Source organism: Amia ocellicauda, chromosome 2 (genome assembly GCF_036373705.1).
Source record: "Amia ocellicauda isolate fAmiCal2 chromosome 2, fAmiCal2.hap1, whole genome shotgun sequence".
In the NCBI taxonomy this organism is placed as follows: domain Eukaryota; kingdom Metazoa; phylum Chordata; class Actinopteri; order Amiiformes; family Amiidae; genus Amia; species Amia ocellicauda.
The window spans coordinates 12,391,869-12,418,840 of NC_089851.1; the positions used below are offsets into that span (position 1 = coordinate 12,391,869).

Below are 26,972 nucleotides of genomic sequence, written 5' to 3' on the forward strand. Positions count from 1 at the left end.
CTTCCTGTGGAGCAGACTTTTTAGATACAGAAATGAATGACAAACTCAGGCAGCGGGTGCAGATAAATGAAGGAAAAATACACTCCTATAGGGTTCCTACATTCCTGGGGACCTGTCAGTGTATGTAAAAATTAGGATTCCTATTAATATATTCCTTTCAGTTTTGATTATCCAAAACTGGAACTGCTGAACTTAAGTCCCTCTTCTGTAGCGAGCTCCACAGTCAAGGCAAGCGAGGCCGGCCTCCTCTCCCTGAGATCGTGCTCAATCAGTGTGGTCAGATATGAGCCTGTAACCTGCAACCCTGCTGAACTCATTCCAGCATAGCTCACCTCCATCCGTCCCTGCAGTGGAGGTTACGGCACGGCAGAGTCAGCTATTCCCATTAACTCCTCATTTCCATGCTTATGGACTGTGAAACCAAGTGCAGCATATCAATCCTATCAGGATGCCATTTCTGTCCTCCAACCATTTAAATGCTTACATCAAATAAAAAATGAATAGATTAATTTAAAGTGGTTAAATACGTTTAGATATAGAAATATGTTTCAGTCATTTTGACCCTTGTAACTTTATATTACAGGGGCAAAAAAGAGGAAGGACAAGGATTCAGCAGTTTGTGATGTAAACATTAATATTAATGCCATGAGAGGATACTGCAGAAACTGTTCAAAGGAGAATCACACTCCTGCATGTTAATGTATAGCAATATACAAACACATAAAGGGCTGGTTTCACAGACCCATATTAGCACTAGTCATGGGCTACTCAATGTTATTTTAGGTAGAGTAGTCCTAGACTAGTCCTAATCAAGCTCTGTGAAGACAGACAAAAGAGTTTAATTTTCCACAGATCATTCTGTTCATGGCTTTATCGTTTATTGACCATAATATAATTAAAAAAGTGCAAAATAATCCAACAGTAATAATCCTCATCAGCATCCTCATTTATATACATTTAATGTGTAAAGTGGTGGTTTCCCATGAAAGCATATCCAATGAATAAAGCATATGGTGTTCATGTAAATTCTGCAGTAGACACATCAGGTTCTGCTTTTTAGGAATACAGATGATAAGCTGGTGGAATCGGTTTGGAGTGTGAAAGCCTTGGATCCAATTTGGTCCTCAGATTTTACAACTTAATCCCTTGAAAGGTGTACCAGTTTTTCCAGCTCAGTGAATGTAACAGCAGACCTCAAGACATGATCATGGTGGAGGAGAGGGATAACTCATATCCCTTGAGTGATTTAATTGCCCGAGTTATATAATTCCATACATACAGAATTATTATTTCCATTCTTAGTTTGTTAATTTTTACCTTAATAATAAAAAATACTCCTCAGAACTTTAAAGCAGTCTTCATTGCCTTGGTTTTTGCAAGTTGAATTTCAGCTTTGAAATGTTTTGTTCTTTCTGTAGTGCTAAAGACAATCTGCTGGGTAAGAAGCATAGTCTGGCCCAATATGTGTTAATGATTTAATAAAAAGTGAGAGCTCAACCACCTTTGGATTGAATTAATGGATGTGTGTTTGACTGTATAATTGTTTTGTATTGCAGTAGTATTTGATTTGATGAGTCTTAAATGTACCTTGCCCAGAAATCATATAGGATTTGTTTGTATGTTGAACTCCATAATTTCTTTGTTGATTTCTGGCTGCTTCACCAGTCAAAGTTGCAATTATTGTGAGAGCAGGTGGTAGCTGACCTTCAGTGTGCAATCTGGGTAAAGTTATTCTCTGGGAACATTGCATCTGGAGGGAGCATTTATCTTCCTTAACTGGGCGAATAAGAAGCTTTAGCTTTGATAATGTCCCACGGTGTCAATTCATTTGTATTGTCTTTCAAGGACTGACAGGAAAACCAAGGGAAGGATCTTCCAACACTCTGAGTTACAGGGCCAAAGTTGGGATGCTTTTAATGGCCAGTGCTGACACGGGAGTTAAAAATACATTAAATGGGACATGAGTGCTTTACACTGCACATACTAATGCATTAGCAACCAGGAGGCATGTGATCCTCGTCATTTATTTCTGTCCTTGTGGAGTAAGCCTTATCGAAATATAAATACAATATTTATAGGCAATGTGAAATGCAGAAGAAATGAAATGAAAAATAAATGGTGGAAGCAATTCTATTTGAAAGGTAATTTTTCAGACATTAAAAAAGGAATTATATTATTGCAGATCTTTTTTGGTAAAATTGAGAAAAGCTGTGCTGTGAGCAGTGCTACAGATTACAGTGGAATTTGTCAATTTACTCAAGGAATATGTGTGAGACTTCACTCTAAATATTAGTTTGGGATATCTTTTTTTCCATAGCCCCCAATTTGCATGATTCTCCCGCTTTGTTTTTTAATGCGTTTTTCTCTTGCTTTACACTCATCTTTACTCTCTGTTAGTATCCAATCACTGAACAGATAGTGACATTCGCTTTGCAACCATAACAACGGCAGAGACTTGTACAGGTACTTCCTACCCAGTCAATAAGTGCATGGCTTTTTGTAATGAACAGATCTTGCATAGTCAGTGCACCTGCTCTGTGCCCTGATCATTGCAGCTTTAAAGTTGAATATTTATATTGTAAACTATTTTATATGACAATGAAGAGGGCAAGTAACCCTGAAATGAATTTCAACTGTTTTCTGTTCCCCCTAATCTTACTCAGTTTAGTAAATGTTACATTCAATTATGTCATATGATTTACTGTGCTCTGCCCTACCTTTATAAAGATAACCATTCTACCTACTGTGACACACACAACAGTAATAGTGCGTGAAATCTCTCCATTCTCCGAGTCAATACCCATTGAGAGTTTCCTTGATTGATCTCTATGAGGGCAAGGTGAATAGATAATGTACTATTTTATTTTAATGGATTGGTGTGGTTAGATTAGCACTAACAAAAAATACCCTTCATCCACTTCCTCTCTGCTGTATTTGTGTCACTGTGAGTGAAAGCCCTGTGGTCCTTTTTTCCATTTAATTTATTTTCAGAACTCAGTTTCTACTGCTTATTAATCAAAACACAATAGGGTACAAGTCTGTCATTTGCAATTTGCCGATAGGTAGGTAAACGTTTTTATTTGGTTTAAGCCCCTACTGTTTGTTTGTGCTTTCCCTAGATTAAAGCTGATTCTAATTTTTCTTTGTTTATTAGTTGAAGTGTTTCCAAATTGTTTTTGGTGTTTACAATATTTGCTTTAATTAACATGATTATATAACATATAAGGCAGCTGTTTTCAAATATTAATTGGGGACGTCTACTTTCATATCTTTGGCTTAATTAATTCATCCTGCAAATGACTTTCCTGAATCCATGTGGGATTTGCTTTCCTCGTTTGAAATAAGAAAACAAGTAAAATAGCGAATTAAAAATCATATACCCCAGTCCAAACAATTATTAATGCATTCTGTATGAAAATATGAATAATTTACTGTTTGATATTTTACATATGCAGCGGTTTGAATAATAATTAATCATTGTTCTAAATACTTTTTTTAATTTAACGTTATTTGATTTACTCAATTGAGAATGAATAAGATTAGAGAAAGCAGTGCAATTTGTCCTACTAGACCTCGGGTAGATCTTTACGACTAGCCTTTAAAGCTACAACTGTCAATTCAAATAGAAAACATCCCTTGACTAACAAACAAACTGTCTTGTGTTCTCTTTCCTAAAGGTTCATTTTTATTAATTTTATGTCTACTATCATTACAAATAGAAGTGGATTGCATCAGTGCAAGCTTCTTATAATGCCTAAACAGAGTGGCATTGGTGTCACACTTTTGCACATGCTGTACACATATCTAAATGAACTGAAACTGAGTTCATAATGAAACTGTGGATCTATGTTAAGAATTAATCAATTAAATATTTAATTTAATAAAGGATGATGTCACAGAGATCTTTAATCATCAAACATACTTTGGTTTAAAAAAGATTTCTGGGTTTGTTAAAATCTCATGATTATCCTCTCCCAGCAAAATTAATAAGGTCAAAAGGTTCCCTAACATTTAAGCGAAAAATAATATTTTAATTGTATTTCTTGAGATCTGTGGTAATGCCATTTTTTCATTTATAACTGTATATATACCTAAAAGATTTTTTAGAGACCAGATTTAACCTAATAGTACATTTTCCACATTTTCTCTGCATCAGAATACAGGAAGTTTAAAGCCTTATCTGCCCTTAATAAACCTGAAGCAGACACAATTTAGCCTTGTAGTCTTGCAAACTGCTCAAAGATGACTTCTGCTCCTCTTCTGGCCTCTCGAAGACTCCTCTCAACATCTTGGATCACCACTTCAGCTTGTTCTCCCTTTCCCTCGCTTCTCTCCACCCCACCCACTGCCATCACTACTGCTCTCTCTCCCCCTCCCCCCTCGTCTCCACTGCTCTCACTCTCTTACCTCCTATTGACTGCTTTTCCCCTCTTATCTGTCGACTTTGACCTTTTTCTCATCCCTCACCTCCTCCCTTGATTCTCTCTGCCCTCTCAAGCCTCCTCCTGCTCCCCACCTCCTGCCTTTAATCCTGGATCACTTCAGTCCTCTGCTCAGCTATCTATCTATTCTATCTCGCCACTTGCTCCTTGTCCCTCTGCAATCTGGCTTTGACACGGCTCACTCCACTGACACTGCTCTCCTAGCTGTCATTGACTAGCTTAACTCTGCTTGGGCGGCCTCCCTCTCCTCTGTCCTGATCCCCCTTGATCTCTCTGCAGCCTTTCACAGTGTCAATTTTCCCTCGACCATCTTGGAATCTGTGGCACTGCTCTTGACTGGTTCTCCTCCTGCTTCAGTGGCCACCAGGTGACATGGGATGGATCATTGTCCACACCACAACTACACGGCTCTGTCCTGGGCCCACTCCTGTTCGCTCACTCTCTGAGCCAAACCCATGGGTTTTCCTAGCACTTCAATGTAGATGATGCCCAAATCTTCCTTTCTTTCCCTCTTCTGACCCCCTCATCCCCTCTCGCATCTCATCCTGTCTTTTTGCTGTATTTGCTGTCATCTTAAGCTCAGACTTTCCAAATCAGATCTTCTCTTCTTTCTCACCTCCTCCTTACCTTCTACTGATCTCTCCATTTCAATTCTAATCTTACTATCTCTGCCTGCTTCTTTTCCACACTTGCCTCTACGTGGTGGAATGACCTTTCTGCTGAGATCAGGACAGCTGAGTCCCTGACCACCTTCCCACGATTACTCAAGACACACCTGTTTTGACTATACCTGTAATGGAGCAGCCTAATCTCTGCTCACCACTCTTGCGATTATGCACTTTATTTAACTATGCTTCCTTATGCTCCCTTGTATTTATGTATTGTTAGCACTTCTATTGTTTTACTGTGACTTCTCCTTTGCCGCTCCCCCTGCTTTGTACAATACTGATTGTTTGCAACTTCAGCTTGCTCCTGTGTTCATGCTGAGATGCCTTTTGTAAATAAGGTTTTTGTAGTTCAGAAGGTTTTTCCTGTACTTATATTTGAAATGCATTCATCAATACACTTGGATGTCAGGGATGATTAAAAACAATAATTAAAATCTTCAAACCCCAGAAAACGCAGCTGTATAATTGATGCACAGCTTTACCTCTCTTTGAGCTCACATTGCCAGGACTTAATGAATTCTGACTGCCGAATGGTGGTGTTAATGGGAGCAGTGACGGCTCAGGTTGTTAACCTAGCTGAGAGCGATTACTGGATGTAATATGTGAGCTCTAGGCTATGTAAAGGTGTACTGTGTGTGCCCTTAACTGGAGCTGGTCCCAGTGAGGTGTCAGAATGAAGTCAAATATATATGCAACACCAGAGATAGATCAATTTAATAGAAATATACTGTACCTTATTATGGGTCTGCTGTACTTGGGTCTGATTCTGTATTCAACCTGTTCTAAAAACACAGTACCAAAGACTACTGGTAGCATGCAAACACATTGGCAAATTTGTCCAAAACGATTCAAACTAAACACAGCTTAGTATTTAAACCTTTCTGTAAAGCTTTCTAAATGTGTTTCCTATATTAGGTGTTGACTAAATGCAGGATACAGGAACAGAAACTAAAACAAATTGTCACTCCATCTGCCTTAGAATTCTGGGAACTTGATGACTGAAGTGGAATCCTATTATATTTATACAATCGATCAGTTTGTGTGTCTGTTGCTACAGCAATCACTGTGTTGATATGAGATTGCCATTGTTATCTTTGCACAGCTTGCTTTGAATGTGTTAATTTATTATTCATTTCCTATATAATTGTATTTCCCTTGTGAGACGCACACAAACTTGTAGCATCCATAACACACAACATCCCATTTGTTAGTTCTATTATTATGATGGTCATGTACAGTTCAGAGAGGTATTACAGGGTGGAGTTTTCTCTAAAGCGTAGCCTTGCAGGCAATCCTTAATCCTGTCTCCCTTGATTGTGAGCTTACCACTGTTGCCAGGGCAAGAATGAGAAGTATTAAACGGGGATCACAGCTCTAAGAAGGGGTGTCTGCGGGCACACACTCAAGGATAGCAGGTGCCAAGCTGGCTCTCACTGCTGACAACTGGTGACGCACAAGAAATGTTGTCTTATGTCTTACGTGTGAACAGCAAGATGGTAAAACAAACTCAGATAGTATGTATTAAAGTGTAATAATAATTAATTCAATCTTAAACAGAGTATTATATTAAGGCCACCTAAAATGTATGTAATACTTTCCCTATAACTGGTTTGTATAGCGAACAGAAATGTGGCCGGTGTATGTATTGTATTTTTCCGATTTTAAAAGGGATCTATTAAACATTAAAATCAGACTTAAATAAGGGTTTGCTATTAACAGCAATCTCATGGTGATAGAAAACAAGAGAATAGCCCCAAAACGCTGTCATTCCCTGATTTTCCTCTGATTATGCAGAGAGTTGATTTAATGGGAAAGCCCATACCTGTGCCCTGTGAGTTTTATATTGCTGTGACAGTGATGGATGAGGATGCTCTTCCTATTTCGTTGCTCAGTAGGCTGTAACAGTAAATCTGTGCTGCAGTCTCTCTCTTTCTCTGAGTTTTCATCCCTGTATCTTTTTTCGCTGTCAGCCTTAAGCTAGTAGCCATATTCTCTCTAACTAGCCCCAGACGACACTGTTTTCCACAAATCTCTCAGATCAGCAGAGAATTTTAGCTTTGTTAGCTTTGTGCTTTCAATATGGTTCTTCGCGGCATTCCCTTCAGCAGACGGAGAACAGATCATGTATCTTCTTCGTGGACACACATATTTGTATTTAGTTTTGTTTTACACTTGATTGCTTAATTGGCAAAAGCTTTCTTGTAGTACCGATTCTTAAAGCAAAGGTTTTCCTTTTGGTGTTCAGATATGGGCTGATACTGTAGTATGTTGCTCCTTCATAGAATATACATTTCAAAGGCAGAATCAGCAGCTTTATCCAGGTAGCTGGCATATGAAATACACAAACTTGCCTGCCTTTTGCTCGACAATGAGAAGCCACTGAGGCATTTAAAAGATCAAATGAGATTAAGTCGTCTTTTCAAGCTTCTTAGCAAAGCAGGTTGTCAATACATGCTTTGGAGATGATTTTATAATCTGTAATGAATGTCTAACACTAGCCAGTAAGTGTTGTTTTTAATATATAAATGTGTTACCAGTCAACAACGTTTGTATTTGTTATCCCCTTTGCAGTGCCCACACGGTTAATGCGGTTTTATTGTGTTCTTATGAAACCTTTGAAAATGTGCCATCTGACCAATTTATCTGTATCAATAGCATATATGTAATTAAGTAAATATATGTAATGAATAAAAAACAGTCCCTACATAACCTGAAAGAAATAGACGTATATTCAAGAACGCCTTTGAAAACCTTGTGGAGTGTCTCAACTTGAAGTATTTTTCCATTTGCTTTTTGTAGTGGTGATGATCAATGCAGGAATAGTATGATGATGCACAAATGACGGCTGCACGAGCGAATACATACAATTTTGTAAAAAACACAAAAAACAATACAGATGGTTACAATCTTTTTTGAAAACATCCATATTTCAAACAAGCACTGGCTTATAAGAGCTCTCCATCACTGCTTTGCCTCTTTATATGAAACAATATGGACAGTTGTTGATCAGACTCTTCAAATTTATAGCCGTGACTGAAGAATAAAATGTGTAAATGTTCACCTTAATTTAACTTCAGTGAAGAATTAAAACCTATAATGACTTGTTAAATGGGAAATGGGTGATTTCACTGCACTGATATAATCAGCCATTGGCGAACACTCCTTAGTCTTATTTATTAAATGAAAGAAGAAATAATTGCCCATTAGCTCCCAACAATTAGTAGTGAAAGCACATGAACCCATTTTATAGGTTACAGACTGTTTGACATGTTTTAAAATACACAGCTAATAGAGAGTAAAGCATACTGGCAATGATTTAAAGGGTAGTGAGAATAGTACATTATTTGACCATTTCTGATATACAAGCTGATCAATATGTTTCTCGTCCACCACTGGTTCACCTTAATTCTACTGTCATAGATGTTATGATTTAATGTTCGTTTTCAATTTTAAAATATAAATTATTGGCAATAATTCATAATGTATATGCAGCTTATGCATTGAAAAACTTCTGTTTTAGGGAAATCCCAGTGAATCAACATATTCATTCTAAAGAAATATACAGTGAAACATTCAAGATGAATAGTTTTTTTTTTTTATGTAGAATAAATAAATCCATAAAATGCTTCAGGGTACATAATGTATCCTATGCAATACTACCCATTTAAATGTAGGTTAAATCCTGTGCACTGCGTTTTACATAATGCTGTATTCCAGATTCATTTGTCAGTAAAAACTCTTCACTATGTCATTTACAAGAGTTTTATTTTTCCATGAAAACATTCCCACATGGAAAAGCATGGGGACTACCTACCTCAAAATATTTATTTAACAATGTATTTGTTTTGAGTATTAATTTACTGTTTCTATTTTATTTCTACAGAGTTCTTTGAAGAGAAGAGGGAGTCGAGAAATGCACAAGGAAAAGAAGTCTATGGCTCAGGTTGGTTTCATATTTGTAATGTAGGAGATAAAAAAAAAAAAAAAGTTAAATTACTCTCTTTAGTAATATCAGGTCTAATGGTTGTTTTTCCCACCATTTCTGTGTCAATTGCACATCAAAGTGTTCAGATATCTGTAAGTTCCTAATTGTATGTGTCACATTAAACATGCTGCTTAAAGTAACAAATACAGAGCACTCATGTATTTTTTATTATATTTTCCTCTCTTAACGCCATCTCTACTAACCTTCATTCTGTGCAGGAGGATAGTGCGGACCTCAGATGTCAGCTCCAGTTTTCCAAAGAGGAGTCGGCCCTCATGCGTAAGAAGATGGCCAAGCTTGGTCGGGAGAAAGATGAGCTGGAGCAGGAGCTACAGAAGTACAAGTCCGTCTATGGGGATGTGGACAGCCCCTTACCCACTGGAGAGTGTGGTGGACCGCCAAGCACTAGGGAGGCCGAGCTCAAGTTGCGTCTCAAACTGGTGGAGGAGGAAGCTAACATCCTAGGCAGGAAAATCGTGGAGCTGGAAGTGGAGAACAGGGGGCTGAGAGCTGAGAATGAGGACATCCGTTGTCAGTACGAGAAGGACTGCTTGGGGAGGGAGCATATCTCCAGTGTGCCCACGTCTCCTTACGGGGATTCCCTGGAGTCGGCTGCAGAGCTACGACGCCACCTGCAGTTTGTGGAGGAAGAGGCAGAGTTGCTGCGGCGATCTATCTCTGAGATAGAGGATCACAATAAGCAGCTAACCAGTGAGCTGAACCGGTTCAAGTTTGGACCAAGCCAGGAAGCTTGTTGGGTTGAGGAAGATGGGGTGTCCAAGCCTGGTAGTGGCAACAGTGGGTTTCCTCCCAGTGGGGGAGGATTACTGCAGGAGGAGCTGAAAGCGGCACGGATGCAAATTAATGAGCTGAGCGGAAAGGTGATGAAACTTCAGTACGAGAACCGTGTCCTAATCTCGAACGTGCAGCGTTATGATTTGGCGTCCCATCTTGGCTTGCGCACAGCTAGCCCACGGGACAGCGACGCTGAGAGTGACGCAGGCAAGAAAGAATGTGAAGATGAGGACGCCGGCAGGATGTTGCCTTTGCAGCCGAAAAGAGAAGGCCCAGTTGGTGGGGAGAGTGATTCTGAGGATCTCTTTGAGAAGACCTCTGGGTTTGGCAGTGGGAAACCCTCGGAGGTGAGTGATCTCACCCCAGTGGGACTGGCCCAGCGGAAAAAGGCAGACACTGAGACTGTAGCCAATGTGAAGCGTGAGGCAGAGCGGCTAGGGAAGACGGTGGACTGCCTCATCACGGACACCGACAGCTTGATCTACGATGCTAAGCTTCTGGTGACAGGTGGGTCAGCTCTTCAGGAGGAATTCAAAGGAGATGGTGATGTGGCAGAGGGCAAGGCAGAGCCTCAGCTCCTGGATGCCATCAACACCCGCATGAAGGCCTTCAGGACAGAGCTGCATACCTTCATGGAGAAAGTGGACCACCTTGGCGAAGGCCTCAGGGATCAGGTGGATGACCTCTCCCCTATGCCAAACCTCACCGAGTCAACGAGTTTTCTGTCTGGAGTCACCTCCATGTCACGGGACTCGCCCATTGGGACCCTAGGGAAGGACCTCATCACAGACTTCCAGGTAAGCATCTGCTTTTTCACTCTTTTACGTAAAGACCTCATGCTGCCACCAGAACATTACAACATAAGAAATTGCTGCTGCTTTTTATGTATTGGTGATGGAAAAAAAAATGCCTGCAGATGGCAGCTGCTCATTAAAGAAACAGTAAATGTATTCATTGGGAAATTGGCATGACTTATTTTCAACAAGGGCAAGTTTAAGGACAGATACTCAACCTTGTGGCATTGTTTACCACCGCTCTTGGTGTGATGAGTATCTAGCAACTTAAAAACTATGAATGTATAAAATATGAAAAAAAGTTCGGTCCAAGAGCCACTTAAGATTAAAATCCTTTTACAATACAGTATGCCTTCCTCGTGGTCTGTATAGATTCAATGCACTTGATATCTGGATTCCAGTTAGAACTACAATGGCAATACAATACTTCTAATTAATGAGCATGGGAGTATTAGTATACAATTTTTTTTTTTTTAATAATATTTATCTGATCAATCGATATATAAAATGCATCTAAAAATCATTGTTTTATTATTTAAACTGTATAAAATTGTTATATTAACTGTATAATATCTCCTGACAGGTTTGAGTTCATTTGAAAGGGTCATTCATTAAAAGAGATTCTACAATAATACATGTGTCTATTTAACACTGGCATGACCTTTGGCTGCCATTGCAACATGAAAAGATTTCTCATACTACTGTAAAAATGCTCAAAATTTCTTCCTTCTAGTCTTTGGGAAAGGTAAATAGCAAAGCTGTCTTGCATAGCAATTTAATAACAATAGACACATGCATCTCTTTGATTGCTTGAAGTAAGCTTTTCTTGTCAACAAGAAAGTATTCTTAAACATCTAATTTTTATATAGTGTACAGTGTATTATTTCTGTACCTTATGAATTACAGAATTGTCTTTTGGACATAAGAATGCCAAGTTATCTTCATATTATAACTCTGTCCCCAGTGTCTGTTTTGTCATTTTTCATTTATCCTAAATAAAATGTTGTTCCTAATTCTTAGGGGATCAATCTCAGAACGATTGCATCAGCTTTGCTTAGTTTCTGAGAAGGTGGACCAATTAAGTTCACTTTGAGGGCTGTGCATATGATCACCGTGTTTCCTGACTGCTCATGTATAAATGATAAGGCCTGCTTAAGCCTTTAAGAGAAGTGGCCACACTGCAGACCCCCTGCCTCCAGACTGAGCTTTTCTGCGATATTGTTTTCACTGCTGCTGCTGCTTTTGCTGTTTTATTTTATGTTGCTGTTTAATGACCAAATCGCTTGGTATGGTTCCTCTTCTTTCACTGCTTTAATAGCTATGAGATTTCCCAGTGCAGGACGGAAATGTACTTTTACGGCACTCTGGTGTAGATATAGGCCCGTGATACCAATATTTCTGTGCAAAGCACTGGAAAATCTTAGGTATAATACTTCCTTAAGTAGTAAAGGAGACTGAATTTCTTCAGAAACAAAATCCTGCTCAGCATGCTAAGCTGGAACATGACGTCAAGCATGGTGCAAATATTTACATTTTCACATTCAAGTCGACTTGAAGAATCACTTCTGTAGATTTTGGTTCTTTTTTGTCTAGCTAGTGGTGAGCTTTGCATAGTAGGTTTTGGTTTATTAATCTTCTCTAAGCTTTATTACATTAAAAAGTACAGTTTCTTAGAGACACAGAGGGCTACAGGTCTTGTATTATTAAATTCTTTCTCTGTTTCAGCACAGTGCCTCCCTCAAACAAGTATGAATTTATACTGATATTAATTGCAAGTCGAGCCACGCAGCCATCCTGGAGTTCAGAATATATACAACAAAATGTAACATACATGGGTAGAGCAGAATCATTAAATCACAGAAACAAATCTACAAAGTGATTCTTGAAGACTACAGACCTGGATACAATGTTGACATAGGAGACTGCATTTAAATTAACAACCAACAGCCATACTTGACGGACATAATAAATAAACCAAACTGTATAGTTTCTGCTCTGATTTAATATATATGTTTTAATAAAAAGCATTATTGCTGCACTTTAAATGGTATTCCGTTAAAATGATACGTTTCGGCTCAAAAGACTTACTAAATACCACATTAGTTATCAGGTACGAGGAGGAAACTTTGCCAATATACATTTTTGGAGGGGAACACACCAAGCCTGTTTTGCATTATGATTATTAATACAAGTGATTTTTTAACAATAATAAAATGTTGCATGTTCACAGGAAATTATTATATTAATTTATTAAGACTTTGAGCAGAAGCCCCTTCACTGTGCTGCACTGCATGGCACGCCACCAGGGCTCACTGCATGACGCCTAACTCTGTCATGATTGTGTGCCAGCTGTTGCTTCTGACTCATGCATCCCTCATTGCATGCGCCTCTCATAACCAGTGTTTGCATTCTTTTTTCCTCTCTTTTTTCTCTTTTTTTCTTTCCAGATGTTTCAGCCCATGATTTTGCTCATCCTCATTTTAGTTCTGTTCTCATCACTCTCTTACGCCACTGTCTTTAAGTTGTTCTTTCTCTTCACGCTTTTCTTTGTCTTGTAGTTTTTTCAGTCGTCTCCTTTACCCATTTTTGTTTTCTTTATTCCCCCCCTGTTCTTCGTTTTCGTTTACCGACCGTCCATGCACCCCTCCCCCTCTTACCCTGCCCCCCTAACCCCCCCCCCCACAGTCCAAACTGAGGGATCAGACGGAGTGGCATCTAGCACAGGAGCTTGAAGTGGAGCCAGAGACCCACAGCGGTCATCTGGGTGCAGACCAAAGCAGGAGAACCGATGGAGACAATAAGTACTACAGGCCAGAGTGTTTAAATATAGAGGTCAGTGCCTCATCACTCTTCCTTTAACAGTTTAAGGTTTTAAAAAAAAATTAAATGACACAACATCCTCAATTCATAATATTAATGATGGTTGGGGAAAACCCATATTGTATAAGGTTGGGTTGGTGGCAAAGTGGAGTCAACGTGGCACAGAACTGAGCCCTTTTCCACGCTGAACATTAAGTGAGTTTGGTTTAGTGGTCTTTACCCAGTTGAGGTGAGAGTCTTGGATTCTATAAATACATGTAATCATTTTGATTCTTGTTTTCCAACAACAGCACAAAACTGTTAGTGGGTTTTCAATTAAGCTCTTACAAAGGAAGCATCAAAATGCTAATGTTAATTTCTCCCAAATAACTGTGGCTTCCATTGCAATAAGATTACATGTATTAATTGATATGTCTTTAAAAAATAGTGTTGCATTATGATTTTCTTTGTGACACATTGTAAAGTAAAACATATTGCAAAGTAACATATAGTAAAGCACGCACATAAAAGTCATGTCCTCAAGTCTTGGCTCCACAAACCTAAGCGCCTGTCAAGTAAGAATCATAAGGGAAGGTAGGAAATCAACTCCGCATCATTCCTCTATTTTTATTTAAGTTTTTCCCTCACAAAATCCCTCACTTTATCAGCCACTGCTTCTTATTGCAAACTGTATGATTTTATTGATGTATTTGTTTATTTGTTTGTTCATTTGTTTATTGTTCTTATTGTCATTTGCTACTGCACTTCTTGTGGTCTTTTAGTGACACTTCCCTTAAAGGTAGAAACTTTAAGAGGAAAAGAGAGAAATATTTTCATAATTGGGTCTAACTTCCAAAATGTACACTGTTCTCTCAATTAATTTTGATACACAGGCCTTTTTTGTGTCATTGGGATATTTTGTACTGGCACAAAAAGCAATATGTTTGTAAAAGATTAACCTTATTATTTACAGACTTTAATTACTTAATATTATACAGAGCACAAAGACTGGAGAGTTTATAGGTTTGGAAGATATTTTAAAATAGGATTGTGACCCAACTAAATTTCAGCTACTTGTACTGTTGCTAATGCACTTCCATTAATATCTAAGTGATCGAACACTAAAAGTAATCAGTTTCATTGGTTTGGCAGCATTTTGCCTTTCTATGTGTACATTGAATGTATATGACACTTTAAATGCTATTGGGGCAGTAACACATTTTACATATCTTTGTGGCACTGGTCTTCAAGGCATAACTAATACCTGTCATTATATTGTGATATGACCATTACTTTCAGAACACACTGCCACTTTCAGTTAGTTTGCTGTGAAGAATCTGCCCCTCAGGCTTTTCTGTGCCATCTCAGATTAGGTTGGATTTAAATCAGCATTCTGCCCTGAATAATCAAACATTTAAAAGTATTTCCTATGAATTATACAGTACATGCTAGTAGAAGCTTAGAAGGATCTTGTTAATGTACATATATGTAAATCTTAATTTACAGGACAGGACAAATGTGACTTACGGTCACCTCAGTCTTATTGAAATGTAATTTAGGCAAAGAAAGATGGCTTATGCCACATGTTATTATTTCAAAATAAAATAGGGGATGTTTTCCTGGCAATTACCCCATGCAAGGGAGTGTAATCCCCTCTCAGTCAGAAAGTTTAAGACCCATTTCATAACTACAAATTGAGACAAAATATGAAAATCTGAAACCACCCAGTCAGTTGTCTGGGAATAAACACTGGTGAACATAACAAACAGGGTTACATTGAGTAAATTATTGCACTTTAATAATGACCCCAAACACACAGTCAAAGACACAGGTAGTGAAATCAATGTACTGGCGCCTTCTATTTCCCTACTGAAAGTGAAAACAAAAATACAACCAGCATAGATATGCTATGAATGGGCAAACATAGACTGCTATAAACTGCCAACCTTTTATGATAAAATGCTTAGAGTATGTGCAGAAGAGATTGCTAATGAGGGGAGTTATGTTGAATGCACATGTTTACAGTACAATTCAACAACACATCTTCTGTAGTATTTTCTTTTGAGGTGGCAGATTTTCTGCAGTCTTTATTTAACTTACACACATAAATATTAAAAGCAGATTGTAGCTTTACAAAAGTACACATATAGAGTTCAGTTATGTTAAGCTAGTTTTTTTTTCTGATGTAATATTAAAGACTAGATGACTTTTCCCTGAAGTAGCTGGTGGGTTAAGTGTTATTCACTGGAGAGCAGTTATTTTAATGAAGATAGAATGTAACTCCTGGCATTGAATTCTCCTCCTTTCTTCTTCACATCCACTGCGGCGATAGGGAAAGGCATTGTTACCAGGAAATGCAAACAGTCTGCTATTCTCACTTCAAAAGTGACATGCATATGCCTCCAAATGTATACATAAAAGTTGGTTTAGAAAAGAAAATGCAGGTGTACACTGAGTGGCCACTTTATTAGGTCCACCTCCATGAAATAGACTTCACAGCATCACATGTTCAAACTATGCTTTTTAAAACATTTAGGCAGGTTCCTAGGGATTGTGTGTGTGCAATTCAGAGGGAGAATGGGTAAGCCAAACGTGCCGGTATGAGAGTGTCAGAAACGGCAACCCTGCTGTTGTTTTCACACATGACAGTGTCACAGGTGTATTGAGAATGGTCCACCACTCAAAAAATATCCAGATGATGAAAGGGGCTTATGGAGGCTGACACGACTTGTGCAGAATAACAGGCGGGCTACAGTCAGTCAAATAACAACTATAACAACAAGTGAGTACAACAGTGGTGCTGAAAGAGGCGAATCAGAATGCACAACTCATCGTACCTTGTCACGGCTAGGGTATGGCATCTGACTACCTAACCAAGTTCCACTCTGAAATACAAAATACAAGAAACTGCATTTGAGTCAGGCTAAGCAACCCAAACACTGGACATTGGAGGATTGGAAAAACATTGCTTGCTATTGTGATGGAAGAAGGTTTTGGAGTCCGGAGTTCTAGTCAGAATTTATTATGTGCACGGGAGGAACAGCGCAACACAGAACTCAAAGGATTTTAGGCCAGCATGACACTGTTCCCCAAAAGTTTTAAGACAGAACAAAGCTTTTATACCCCCTCTGGGACATACGCCCAAGGGGCCTTAACATATTATAATCAGTGTCTGAATGGTCATTTCTAATAACTATAGCAATGATTTCGTTGGCATTCTAAACTATGCCTTCCCATCTTTATCAATATTATAATCATTACTCATGATTAAAAATCATTAACCTCTACATTGCCAGTTGCATTAGAATGTACTTTGCAGTTAATACGTTGCAAGAAAGGAATGTGAGCTGCTGATAACAAAGTTAAGAGTAACAGCACACCAAGGACAAAGGCAGGATAGGATTTCTATATTTTTCCGCCACACTCTGATAAATCCTGGTTCCTGCTGTTTCACATTGATGGGAGGACTGGGATATCAGATATGCCAAAATATGCATAAGTGGTGGTGGTGTTAGGTGTGTTTTCGTGGCACACATTATGTCCCTTGATATGAGTGGAGTAACATTGTTGCTGATCAGGTGCATCCCTTCATGGCAGCATTGTATCCATCTGCAAATGGGTTCTTTCAGCAGGATAATGCCCAATGCCACAAGACCAGGATTGTCTAGGAATGGTTCCAGGAACATGATCGTGAATTCAGCTTACTGCAGTGACCTGCTCAGTCACCAGATCTCAATCTAGTTGAGCATCTGTGGCGTGGGATGGGACGAGCTATTCAGAGTAGAGATCTACTACCAGCCAATTGGCAACATGGGAAGCCATGGAGTCATCATGGGCCAGCATCCCTGTGACACACTTTAGACACCTTGTAGAGTCCATGCCCCAAATAATTTGGGCTGTTCTGAGGGCAAAAGGGGGAGCAACTCAATATTAGGTTACTATACCTAATAAAGTGGCCAAAATGTAGATCAAAATGTGCAAATCTGTGACATTCTTTATCAGTTATATCAACAAATATTAGAGTTGTGGGGTATTATAGAAATTATGCAATCAGATGGTCTCAAGGACACCCCTCTAATGTCATCTGTGTTTATTTGGTATTTGTGTTATGGAAGAAGCTCTGCTAAAGTGACAATTTGAAATGTCATCTGCTGTGTAGATCATGGAGGTGGATCTGGTTTGCTTTGTGGCTGTTTTGCATCCTCTTGTCCACATGATCACATTACAGTTAAGAGATGAATGGATATTTTTAGACTCTCAGTCAGGGAGCTCAAACTCAAGTACACAAATGAATCTAAAAAGGTATTCAAGTCTATGATCATTGTTAAAGTAGAGCACAGAGTCAGCATTCTTCATCCATCACAATTTCCAGACCTCAATCCAAGGTAACAATAAAAAACTGAATGTACATCTGCACTTTCATTCCTAAATCAACATTTATATACATATTATCAAGTGTATGCAATCGGCAATTATAGTTCCAAAATACTTTCAAATACTTCCAAATCAGCAGAAATTGTCTGTTATGTAGATCGAGTGCACATGCAAACATTAATGTTACTTTTCAAAGTGGCCACTAAATACAAGACTCTTACTTTGAGTCAGCATGAAAGTTTAACGTAAGGCCTGGATAAGTGTAGGCCTCAAAGTTGTAGTAAAGTGTTGAGCTCAGGAAAGAGTTGGCAGGCAGCTTTTAGATTGATGAACACGGCGAGTGACGTTAACCTTGTGTCCTTCCCTTGGCGGGTAGCTCAGGGACGCCCCTGTTTTACCAGAGGCTAGCACTCCAGTGAGGGAGTTACAGGTCCGCCTGGAGCACGAGAGGAGACTGCGGCAGGAGGAGCAGGACAGCTATGCCAGCCGGATCATGCAGGTACAGCAAGTGTGTGTCCTGGTAGGGCCTGCCTGGTTGTTATCAGCTGCGATCTGATGCTGCTTTCAAATTGTGAAATCATTAATCAATTATTACCCAACTTTATTTTGAAAAAGCAGCAGTGAACAGAACACCCCATTAAATATACTCAGTCTGTTCAATAAGTCCTTCTTTTCAGCTGTAATTAGATATTTTATTTTTCTGTTGAACTGTTTTATAAAGTGTATCCCTGTGTGTCATAGGTTTTTCCTAGAGTGAAGTGATTATTTTAGATGATTCTTGTGCTGACAAGAGAATAATATTGTCACATTGGTGAGGTATGTACTGCCTGCTGCTCAGGCTCAGAAACAGACCAGTCTAGATTCATGCAGACCAATAAACAGTGATTCATAACAAACTACTTCCTTCTCAGCTGGAAGAGGAGCATCGGAAAGCTCTGCTGCGGAAGGACATGGAGGTCCAGAGCCTCAGCCTTCAGGGCAAACTGCAGGAGAAATCATGGGCTCAAGAGAAGGGCCTTCTGCTGGAGGAAGTGAAGCTCTTCCGCCAGAACACCTTCATGTTCTACATCAAGCTCAAGTGGTTGCTGAAGCACTGGAGACAGGCCAAGAAGATAGACGAGGACGAGGAGGAGGATCTCATGGAAGTGAGTGGCCTTGACATCTCCAGGGTGGAGATTGGAACTCTGGGTCGAGAGGAGGGAGATGAGTGGCTCAACCTGCATTCACAATACTGTGCATTTTCCTGTTTCTATCTGTACGACTTGGTTCTGAATGTGGGGGGTGTTGTTGATCTTCCAGTATGAGAAGATCGACAGCATGCCGGAGCTGAACCTCCTGTTGGACGAGGCAGAATGTGAGGCCGAGGGACCGGAGGGGGAGTATTTCCCGCACAGTTCGGAGGAGGGCAGGGCTCAGAGTCCCCCCCTGCAGACTCCAGAACTGCTTCAGCAACAGAAACAGGTACCGGGTCTCTCTCTGCAAGCTCAAAATTCTTCACAAGTTATGGACCAAGTATTTTCTTTCAGGTTCATCTTAAAAATATGGTCTATGCACCACATTTACCAATCCTAAATAATTATTTATGGTCTTCTGTGAAGTGCAGGATTCTGACTATTTATGTCAAACTAATGGGTTAAGTTGATTGTTTAAATGTATTTTTAATGAAGTCAGTGTGAAACCAATTACAAAACAAATATATAAATACATACAATAACATTAAGGGGACTATTTGTTGTGAATATTGTCTTCACCTTGTTTGGAAGTTACATAATACACTGAAAAACATTTGTTTGTTAAGTACCTGTATGAACATATTTGCAATATTAGATGTCTCCTTTTAGTAGGGTTACTTTATTAATTCAAGGGATGCTCATTTCAAGCAAAATAAGAAATCTCCTTTATCCACACCCAATTGTGAACCACACATTCAATTAATTCCTTGAATGGTGTAATGCTACATTATCTGTAAAGAAAATATGTTCAACATATTTAATCGCTTGAATCGATGAAAACATATTTGCAAAATCCCCTGGATTCCATCAACTACGTCATAACATCCCCTTTCTGAAATGACCCCCATCTGAACTGAAAAACATTGGAAAAGAAACATATACATTCTGTGTTCATGACAAATCTAGCACACCACTTACTTCCTCTTCATAGCTATGAACCAGACACTTCTACTCGGCTATAGGGAAATCAATTTCCATTGCATTACTTTTCATCTCATGATTTCTGAAGACGTTTTGTACTTTAGGGGGGAGGCTGCAAAGCTGTTTTGCTGATTTAGCACTTACTTACTTAGCTTGACACATACTTAGGAAAGGAGAAGGCCTGGGTTCCTTGTTTTTTAAATGTCTAGACCGCAGAGCATTTGATATTGATACTGTACTTGCATCAAGAGGACAAACTTCCTGCCATGCTACCGGGGTGATAAATACTGGGAAAGCACTTCTCACGAAACACTCTGTATGTAACCCTTCTGACTCCTGCCACAGAGAGCACTTTCGGGTATAGGATATCAATACAGATGAGATTGAGTGTCCAATTTTTTTTTTTTAAGAGCCCTTGTTCGGATTTGCGTTGGAAGCATGCAATTTGAGCTTATCTTGCATTAGTAGGCAAATTCAGATTTAATGTTGTAATGTCTTTTATGCCATACTGAATTTGCGTGCACATACACCACAGTATGATTTTGAAAGCTTTCACTCCACGGTAAATGCCTCTCCACCCCGCTCTGTAAAAGTCTTTGCAAGCAGAATGACAATTCAGAGAGATGCCTCAGGCATGAGTTTTTGTCTTGTTTTTTGCAATATGAATTTGTCATTGGCACAAACACTCTGTCTGTCTTTGCATAGTTACTTATTTGACTCAATTAGGCTTGATTGACACTGAAAGCAAGAGATAGCATTTGAAAAAATAGGAAGTAGACTCAAAACTTTGTTTTTACAAGCAAACAATGTAAATATATACAATGCAAAGAGCATCTGTCATAATAAACTTCAACAAATGTCTCATCATTAGTTAGATTAAATATTTTTATAAAGTAGTAAATTAGAAAGTGAAAAAATAAGAAGTGACAGCAGATAAAGGAAATGGGTGTGAAAATGACTGGTTCCAGTGTGTGGAAATGAAGATTTAACCAAAATATGTTGTAAACCGTGCACCTCAGAGAATAACTCACAGACATTTATTAAGTTGCATATAGGGGAAATAAAGAACTAGATGGATTATAAATCTTATAGTTTATAGTGTAATCTTAACAATTTTGTTGTAGTAGTGTGAAACCATTTCTGATACAAAATTGCTTTAATCTGGGAAATATTTATTGTAATAATTTTCAATAATACAAATTGTTGTGAGTGAATATGTATATAATTTGTCAAAGTTGCATGCTGTTGATAATATTATGGGTATATAATATTGTTCCGTTAGAGACAAACTGTTCAGCATCCCAATCATTTATATATATTATGATTGACTGATTTGGTTATTTACATATGTCAACATTTACAAAATCTGCTGATTTGCTATCAGACTTAAGAAACCTGTCCTTCATATCACTTGCTGTAGCTAATGTATTCCAGCAAGATCAAAAAGCATTCACAGCTGCACAGCCACAGGAGAACGTGTAAAGATTTATGAAGCTGTAAGTCGGCCTAATTGTTATAACCCTCTACTCTAATGCTGCTTTCAGAAACTCTCTGCCAATATGTTTTCTGGCTACCGCCTGCCTTTTTATTTAACAGTGAGCCAGAACACTATCACAATATTGCCATCAAACCCACGATGTAAATATAGAACACAAACAACGTGGTTTTCATATGCATTATTATTAAAATACATTGAAGTGGACTCCCTAGGGCAGACGTGCTCGTGGCGTGATGTGGTCCGGTCCCTGGGGGGTGAATGCTGAGCCGGGTGTTGTCTCTCCCCAGGTTGGCGAGAACAAGAAGGCACTGCAGGCTTTGAGGTCACTGATGGAGGAGTTTCGCTCCGAGCTGAGGGACGAGGGGCTGAGACGCTGTGAGCTGCAGCAGACCTACGCCAACGAGAAGGCCACTTGGGAGGTGGAGTGGGCCGAAATGAAATGCCACATTGAGCAGGTACTGAAGTCCAGCAGCTCGCGAGTTTGTTTTTAAACTAACTGTAACTTCTGCTTACTCGCCCGTAAATCCAGCTTTTTTTGGCACGAGATTAAAAGGTACTAAACAGATGGACTTTCAGTAGACAAGAATCGGATTCCTATGGATACTATTTATTGTTACATATACAATTTACATAGCATATGTATGCTACAAGTTATTACTGCCACTTAAAGGAAACAATGCCTGATTTTTCCTAATTTGATTTAAGATTTACTCGTGAGTAAGACCAACAGTTTATATACAGTATCTGCCATTTTTTGCATTTATTGGGGCTTTTTGCGTGAGAAGATAAGCTGTATCTGTGTTACAGTAACTATACTAAACATATGTACCTTCCTTACTCATTAGTAAACCCCTTACCAAAACAGACCCATAGGATGTTTAAAATATTCGTTCATCTAAAATCACAACCATGATTATACCAAGTGTTTTTTTGATGGGATGTGTATTTTTATATAGTTTTTAAGTAAATGTATATATTTAAAAGGTACATTTTTCCATGCATCTGCTACAAGTCTCAGCCAGTTCATTGTACCGTGGTCTTGAAGTAAACAGGGAAGTGTGGAAATAAAGTATGTATACCATCCTTCAAGCATTGATGGAGTTTTACATTACTGAGAGACATGGTTTTCTTTGAAGCAACGTTTGCAAGGATAAAAGATATGACCAGAAGGAAAACTGAGACTTGTGCAGATAAGTCAAGATCATTTTGAAGTGCTTGTTTAATACCCATAATTTCATTACACATCATAATCAACTAAATTAAACATGATGAAACATTTTTATGAGAATTCACACATACAAATGTATCTCATTCAGCCTGAAGATTTCATATTGATGTTAAAGGCTGCCTCAGTATCCCTCGATAGTCCTACATAGTGCACAACGCAGTAAGTCTCTTAATATATATTCCCACGTAATTTATTATTGAGTACACTGAAGAACCACTTAAATTAACAATATTTAGAATTTGTAATATTTTAAGTAATCACATAAAAAAATGTCCATGCTAAATCATTTTTTTGTAGATCAGTAGCAAAAGCCGGAGAGTTTCTCTTGATTTTCCGTGCATAATGAGCTGCTCTGATGGCCTTTATGTAGATTAAACAGTTTCTTTGCTGCTCACTGACTGCTTTCTCACATTATTGGCCTAACCCAGCAGTGTAGCCATGTTCATTCATCATTCTTGCGCTATGCAGTGCTGAACACTGACAATGTGCATGCACTGAGATGTTCAAAATGATCAATTTCTTCCACATTCAGCATCATGTTAAGACAGGCACCTTGCAACTGGCTGTCCTGGAAAAGGGGGCTCTGAAACCATGGACACATATATCCTATAATCACTGTTCACACTGTTCTTTCAGGGTATTCTTTATTTGCATATTTTGATGCTAATATATTCAATAAGAAGGGTTTACTGTAGCAGCTTTTACAATATTTATCAGGGCTAGTGTCTAATCTCTTTATTTGGCTGTTGTTTTCTATAAATGATCACCAGTTTTTGGCAGGGATTAGATCTCAAGTCACAGGCTATTAAAAGAGGCTAGCTCAGCCCAGGTTTATTTATTGCAGGGGGTTGAATGCCTCCACATCTCATTTGAAAATCAGCAGTTTAATTCTCCCAGAACACAAGAGCTGGATTTACTGGTATTGCTTGAGCTCACTGTCAAAGAATGCCAGACTGTTTTAAAAAACATTCACTTTATTTGACTGTGGGGAGTGTGGCCAGTAGGTACAGTTGTGAGAATACTGGAACAGACGAGAGCTGTGTTTGATTAGTCGGGTCTGATTAGAACATTGTCTAAGATTTCCCAGAGGAGTAAACAGTTTTACAGCAAGAGCATTATATTTGTGTGTATTTTCTCAACTTTCAGTAAGATGACTGATAAGAATTAATGAGGTTTCAATGCCAGGCAAACCAAAATTGTAGCATTGATGGAGCCGCATACAACCTCTTGAGATCACTATCTCTTTTAGAGGTTGTCCTGCACAGAGGTGACACTGTCATTTGAGAGGACCCACAGTGTTACACGGCGACAAATAAACCAAAAAATCTTTCACATCAAAAGTCTCTAAAAAGTTCTTATATCATAGCCACGTATTTCATCTGGTCTAAAATTAAAATTCTTAGGAGTGAACACCTGCTGTACCCTTAAGTAATAGTAGATTTCATTTATGCACTACAGAATTACAATTTTCATTTAAATCTGTGCTGTAACAGAAAAATAAATAATTTAAGTTTAACAGATGTTTACAGTTACATAATAACTGAAAAGCATTCAGAATGTCCCAAGCTACATCAAAAGAGTTAGATTTGTATCTGTTTTGTTGCATAACTGATAGATAACCAAAAGTCTGCTAGTCATCTGAAATGCAGTAAAAGCCTCTTAATAAAGTGATTAGTTCTTATTTAAAAAAACTCTCTTCATTTATAAACTGACATCTTTGTGTAACTAAATGTAAAGCATATGATAGAGAGAATGCTGTCTGCAAATAAATAAATGTATGCAGGTTTTGTAATGTTAGATTTCCATTAAGAGGAATCAAATTTTAAAAATCTTTACATCTGATGAGTTTATAAGAGTTTTAAGCTTGATAAAACAGTTTGCAAGTCTTCAAATTAATTAATTATTTACCCAAGGAAACTAAATAAATACATGTAAACAAACAATTTGGCACAACTAGTTGCAAATGCATATGAGACACTAGGATCCAAATTCATGGATGTTGAGTTCTCACTGATAGGTCTGTATTGCACTAACTATATAATAATGTCCAATGTTAAAGTTTCTACATCCCATTCATTTATTTATTTCAGTCGATTGTACCATGAAACAGTTTTAAATAGGTAGATTTGTGAATGGCCTGAGGCTTATTGATTAATCATTTCTGATATATTTTCCATAAGCCACCAACACAAAATGCAGCCAAATTATTTTGAAATAAATTACCCCAAATAGGTTGATAAATATAATGAAATTGTTGTCATGTACAAACCTTAGTTTGCTGTGATAAACTTTCTGTGATTTAGCAATACTGAATGTTCTCATTCACCAGCCAAAAATATTTCCACATCTCTGAGTAATTAGTAAAGGAGATAGTGAGTAATGATGTTTATTTGAATGTATTATTTTTTCCAATGTAATTCCTATTGGTGTATTTGTGTATAGAGCTCTTATTCTTACATTGTGTGTCTGAATTCATTAAACCTACAGTACTCTCCAAAGCACTGTGGAGGATGATATTACTGAAAGATTCATCCTTGGTAATATGGGTGTTGAATGAATGTTAACATCAGACTATTCAGAAGGCATCGTTTTCTTGTCTATTAAGCAATCTCAAATAAATCATCCATTTGTCACAATATTTTACCAGTAAATTCAAAAGTGATGGATTTTCCTTATTTTAAATTGTAAGGAAGGAAATACATAATTCTAGATTTGGTATTCTACCAATATTGCATAGTTGCAAGCTATTTATTTTTTGATATTGTGTCTGTGCTCTGGTTTTATCTCCCTTAATGAGGTCAATTTACTTTCTTAAATCTGTTTGATAACAGCATGATATGAAAGTATTCACATGGGTTGGTTTATTAATTTTTTGGGTTGACTGTTTCAGGTTATTTGAGTGTCATGAGATCTCAAATAATGTTGTATAATCCTAGAAAACACTCTAGATTTGGAGCATATATCCTAAACCATCAGCGGCCTACACTGACCGTATGTAATACTGGATAAAATGTTATAGTCTTATTGTATGCATTTATGTCATTGACAAGTATACAACATTTTAGAATAACCTTATGGACTTAAACAATATACTCTCATTCAGAACCCCAGAGCGCCTGCCTGGCCACACACTTGAATAGCTGTCTTTGTTGAATGATGTCCTTTGTCCTCATTCCACGTGGCAGCTGGAAGGTGAAAGTGAGAAATCCCCTGGTGACAACGAGACGGCTGACCTGAAGGGGGCATTCAAGAGGGAGAGGGAAGAGCACCGGCGCCTCTTGGCAGAAAGTCACAGCACCTCTATGGACTTGAACTGGAAGCTGCAGTACAATGAAAAAAACTGGAGCAGAGAGAAGTTGGAGCTGCAGGACAGGTTTGAGCGCGAGAGGCAGGAATGGGAGTGGCAGATGAGAGAGCTGCAGAAGAAGATGGAAAAGGTTCGCTTCTTGTTGCTTCAGCTATACGCATGAGCTAACAAACCTCGATCACCAAGGGGTTGCACTGTATGTAGCTCAGAAATGCTCCAGAAAGTGAGGCTTAGCCAATTTTAAAACAAAGAAAGAAAGTTAAGCCTCCTGTGTCTCAAAAGATTAGTAGTTAAAGCAGAAATTATCTAAAGTTGTCATTGACCCCTGCAGGTGGTAGTAAGAAAAAACCCTTAGATCAACGTGCTAGATGTTAGACCTGTAAAACTAGTTTTAGATTTTTTAGAATTATGTATCCAGTCTTTATTCAGTAATTGAACAAAATAAATAGTAAAACCAAGTAAACTGTGAAGAGAACATTTGATACAATCATTCACATCTCGTTGGAATAAAATCATTAGAGTAAATGAAGACTTCATTGCTCCTCCCCCAGCTGCAGAAGGAGCTGAGTGCCCGGCGGGGTGACGATTCGCAAGGGGAGCTGAAGGACAGGGGGCACAGTGCCTTCTCCACGCAGGGCAGCCCTCATGCCCATCGCACGGGGGCCTCCCGGTCCTACTCCGACTCTGACGAACATTTCGACGAACACGCGGGGGCCATGAAGCTGAAGGAAAGTGATCGTTTCCGCGCCTCTGAGAACCTGTTCCTGGACGCCCTGTCTCTGGACTCTCTGAGTGAGAGCGAGGTACCGCCCCCCTCTCGACTGGAGAGTGAGAAGAAGTTCCCATGCTTGAATGAGGTAAGCTGTTCAGATTGACATTTAGATATTTGGATGTTTATGTAAATCAGTTACAGAAACTAATGCTATGTA

At 38.6% G+C, this 26,972-nt stretch overlaps 1 protein-coding gene across 2 annotated transcripts in view; it reads left to right on the forward strand.

The window, feature by feature from the left end:
* mtcl1 (microtubule crosslinking factor 1) overlaps positions 1-26,972 on the forward strand; it is a 57,710-nt gene that overhangs the window by 21,454 nt on the left and 9,284 nt on the right. For both annotated transcript variants that reach the window (XM_066718871.1, XM_066718880.1), the window contains exons 4-12: positions 8,994-9,053; positions 9,314-10,687; positions 13,370-13,516; positions 18,234-18,356; positions 18,769-19,002; positions 19,157-19,318; positions 21,796-21,963; positions 25,922-26,173; positions 26,595-26,900. In XM_066718871.1, the coding sequence (XP_066574968.1) occupies positions 8,994-9,053; positions 9,314-10,687; positions 13,370-13,516; positions 18,234-18,356; positions 18,769-19,002; positions 19,157-19,318; positions 21,796-21,963; positions 25,922-26,173; positions 26,595-26,900 (2,826 nt within the window). The remainder of the gene's footprint in view (positions 1-8,993; positions 9,054-9,313; positions 10,688-13,369; positions 13,517-18,233; positions 18,357-18,768; positions 19,003-19,156; positions 19,319-21,795; positions 21,964-25,921; positions 26,174-26,594; positions 26,901-26,972) is intronic.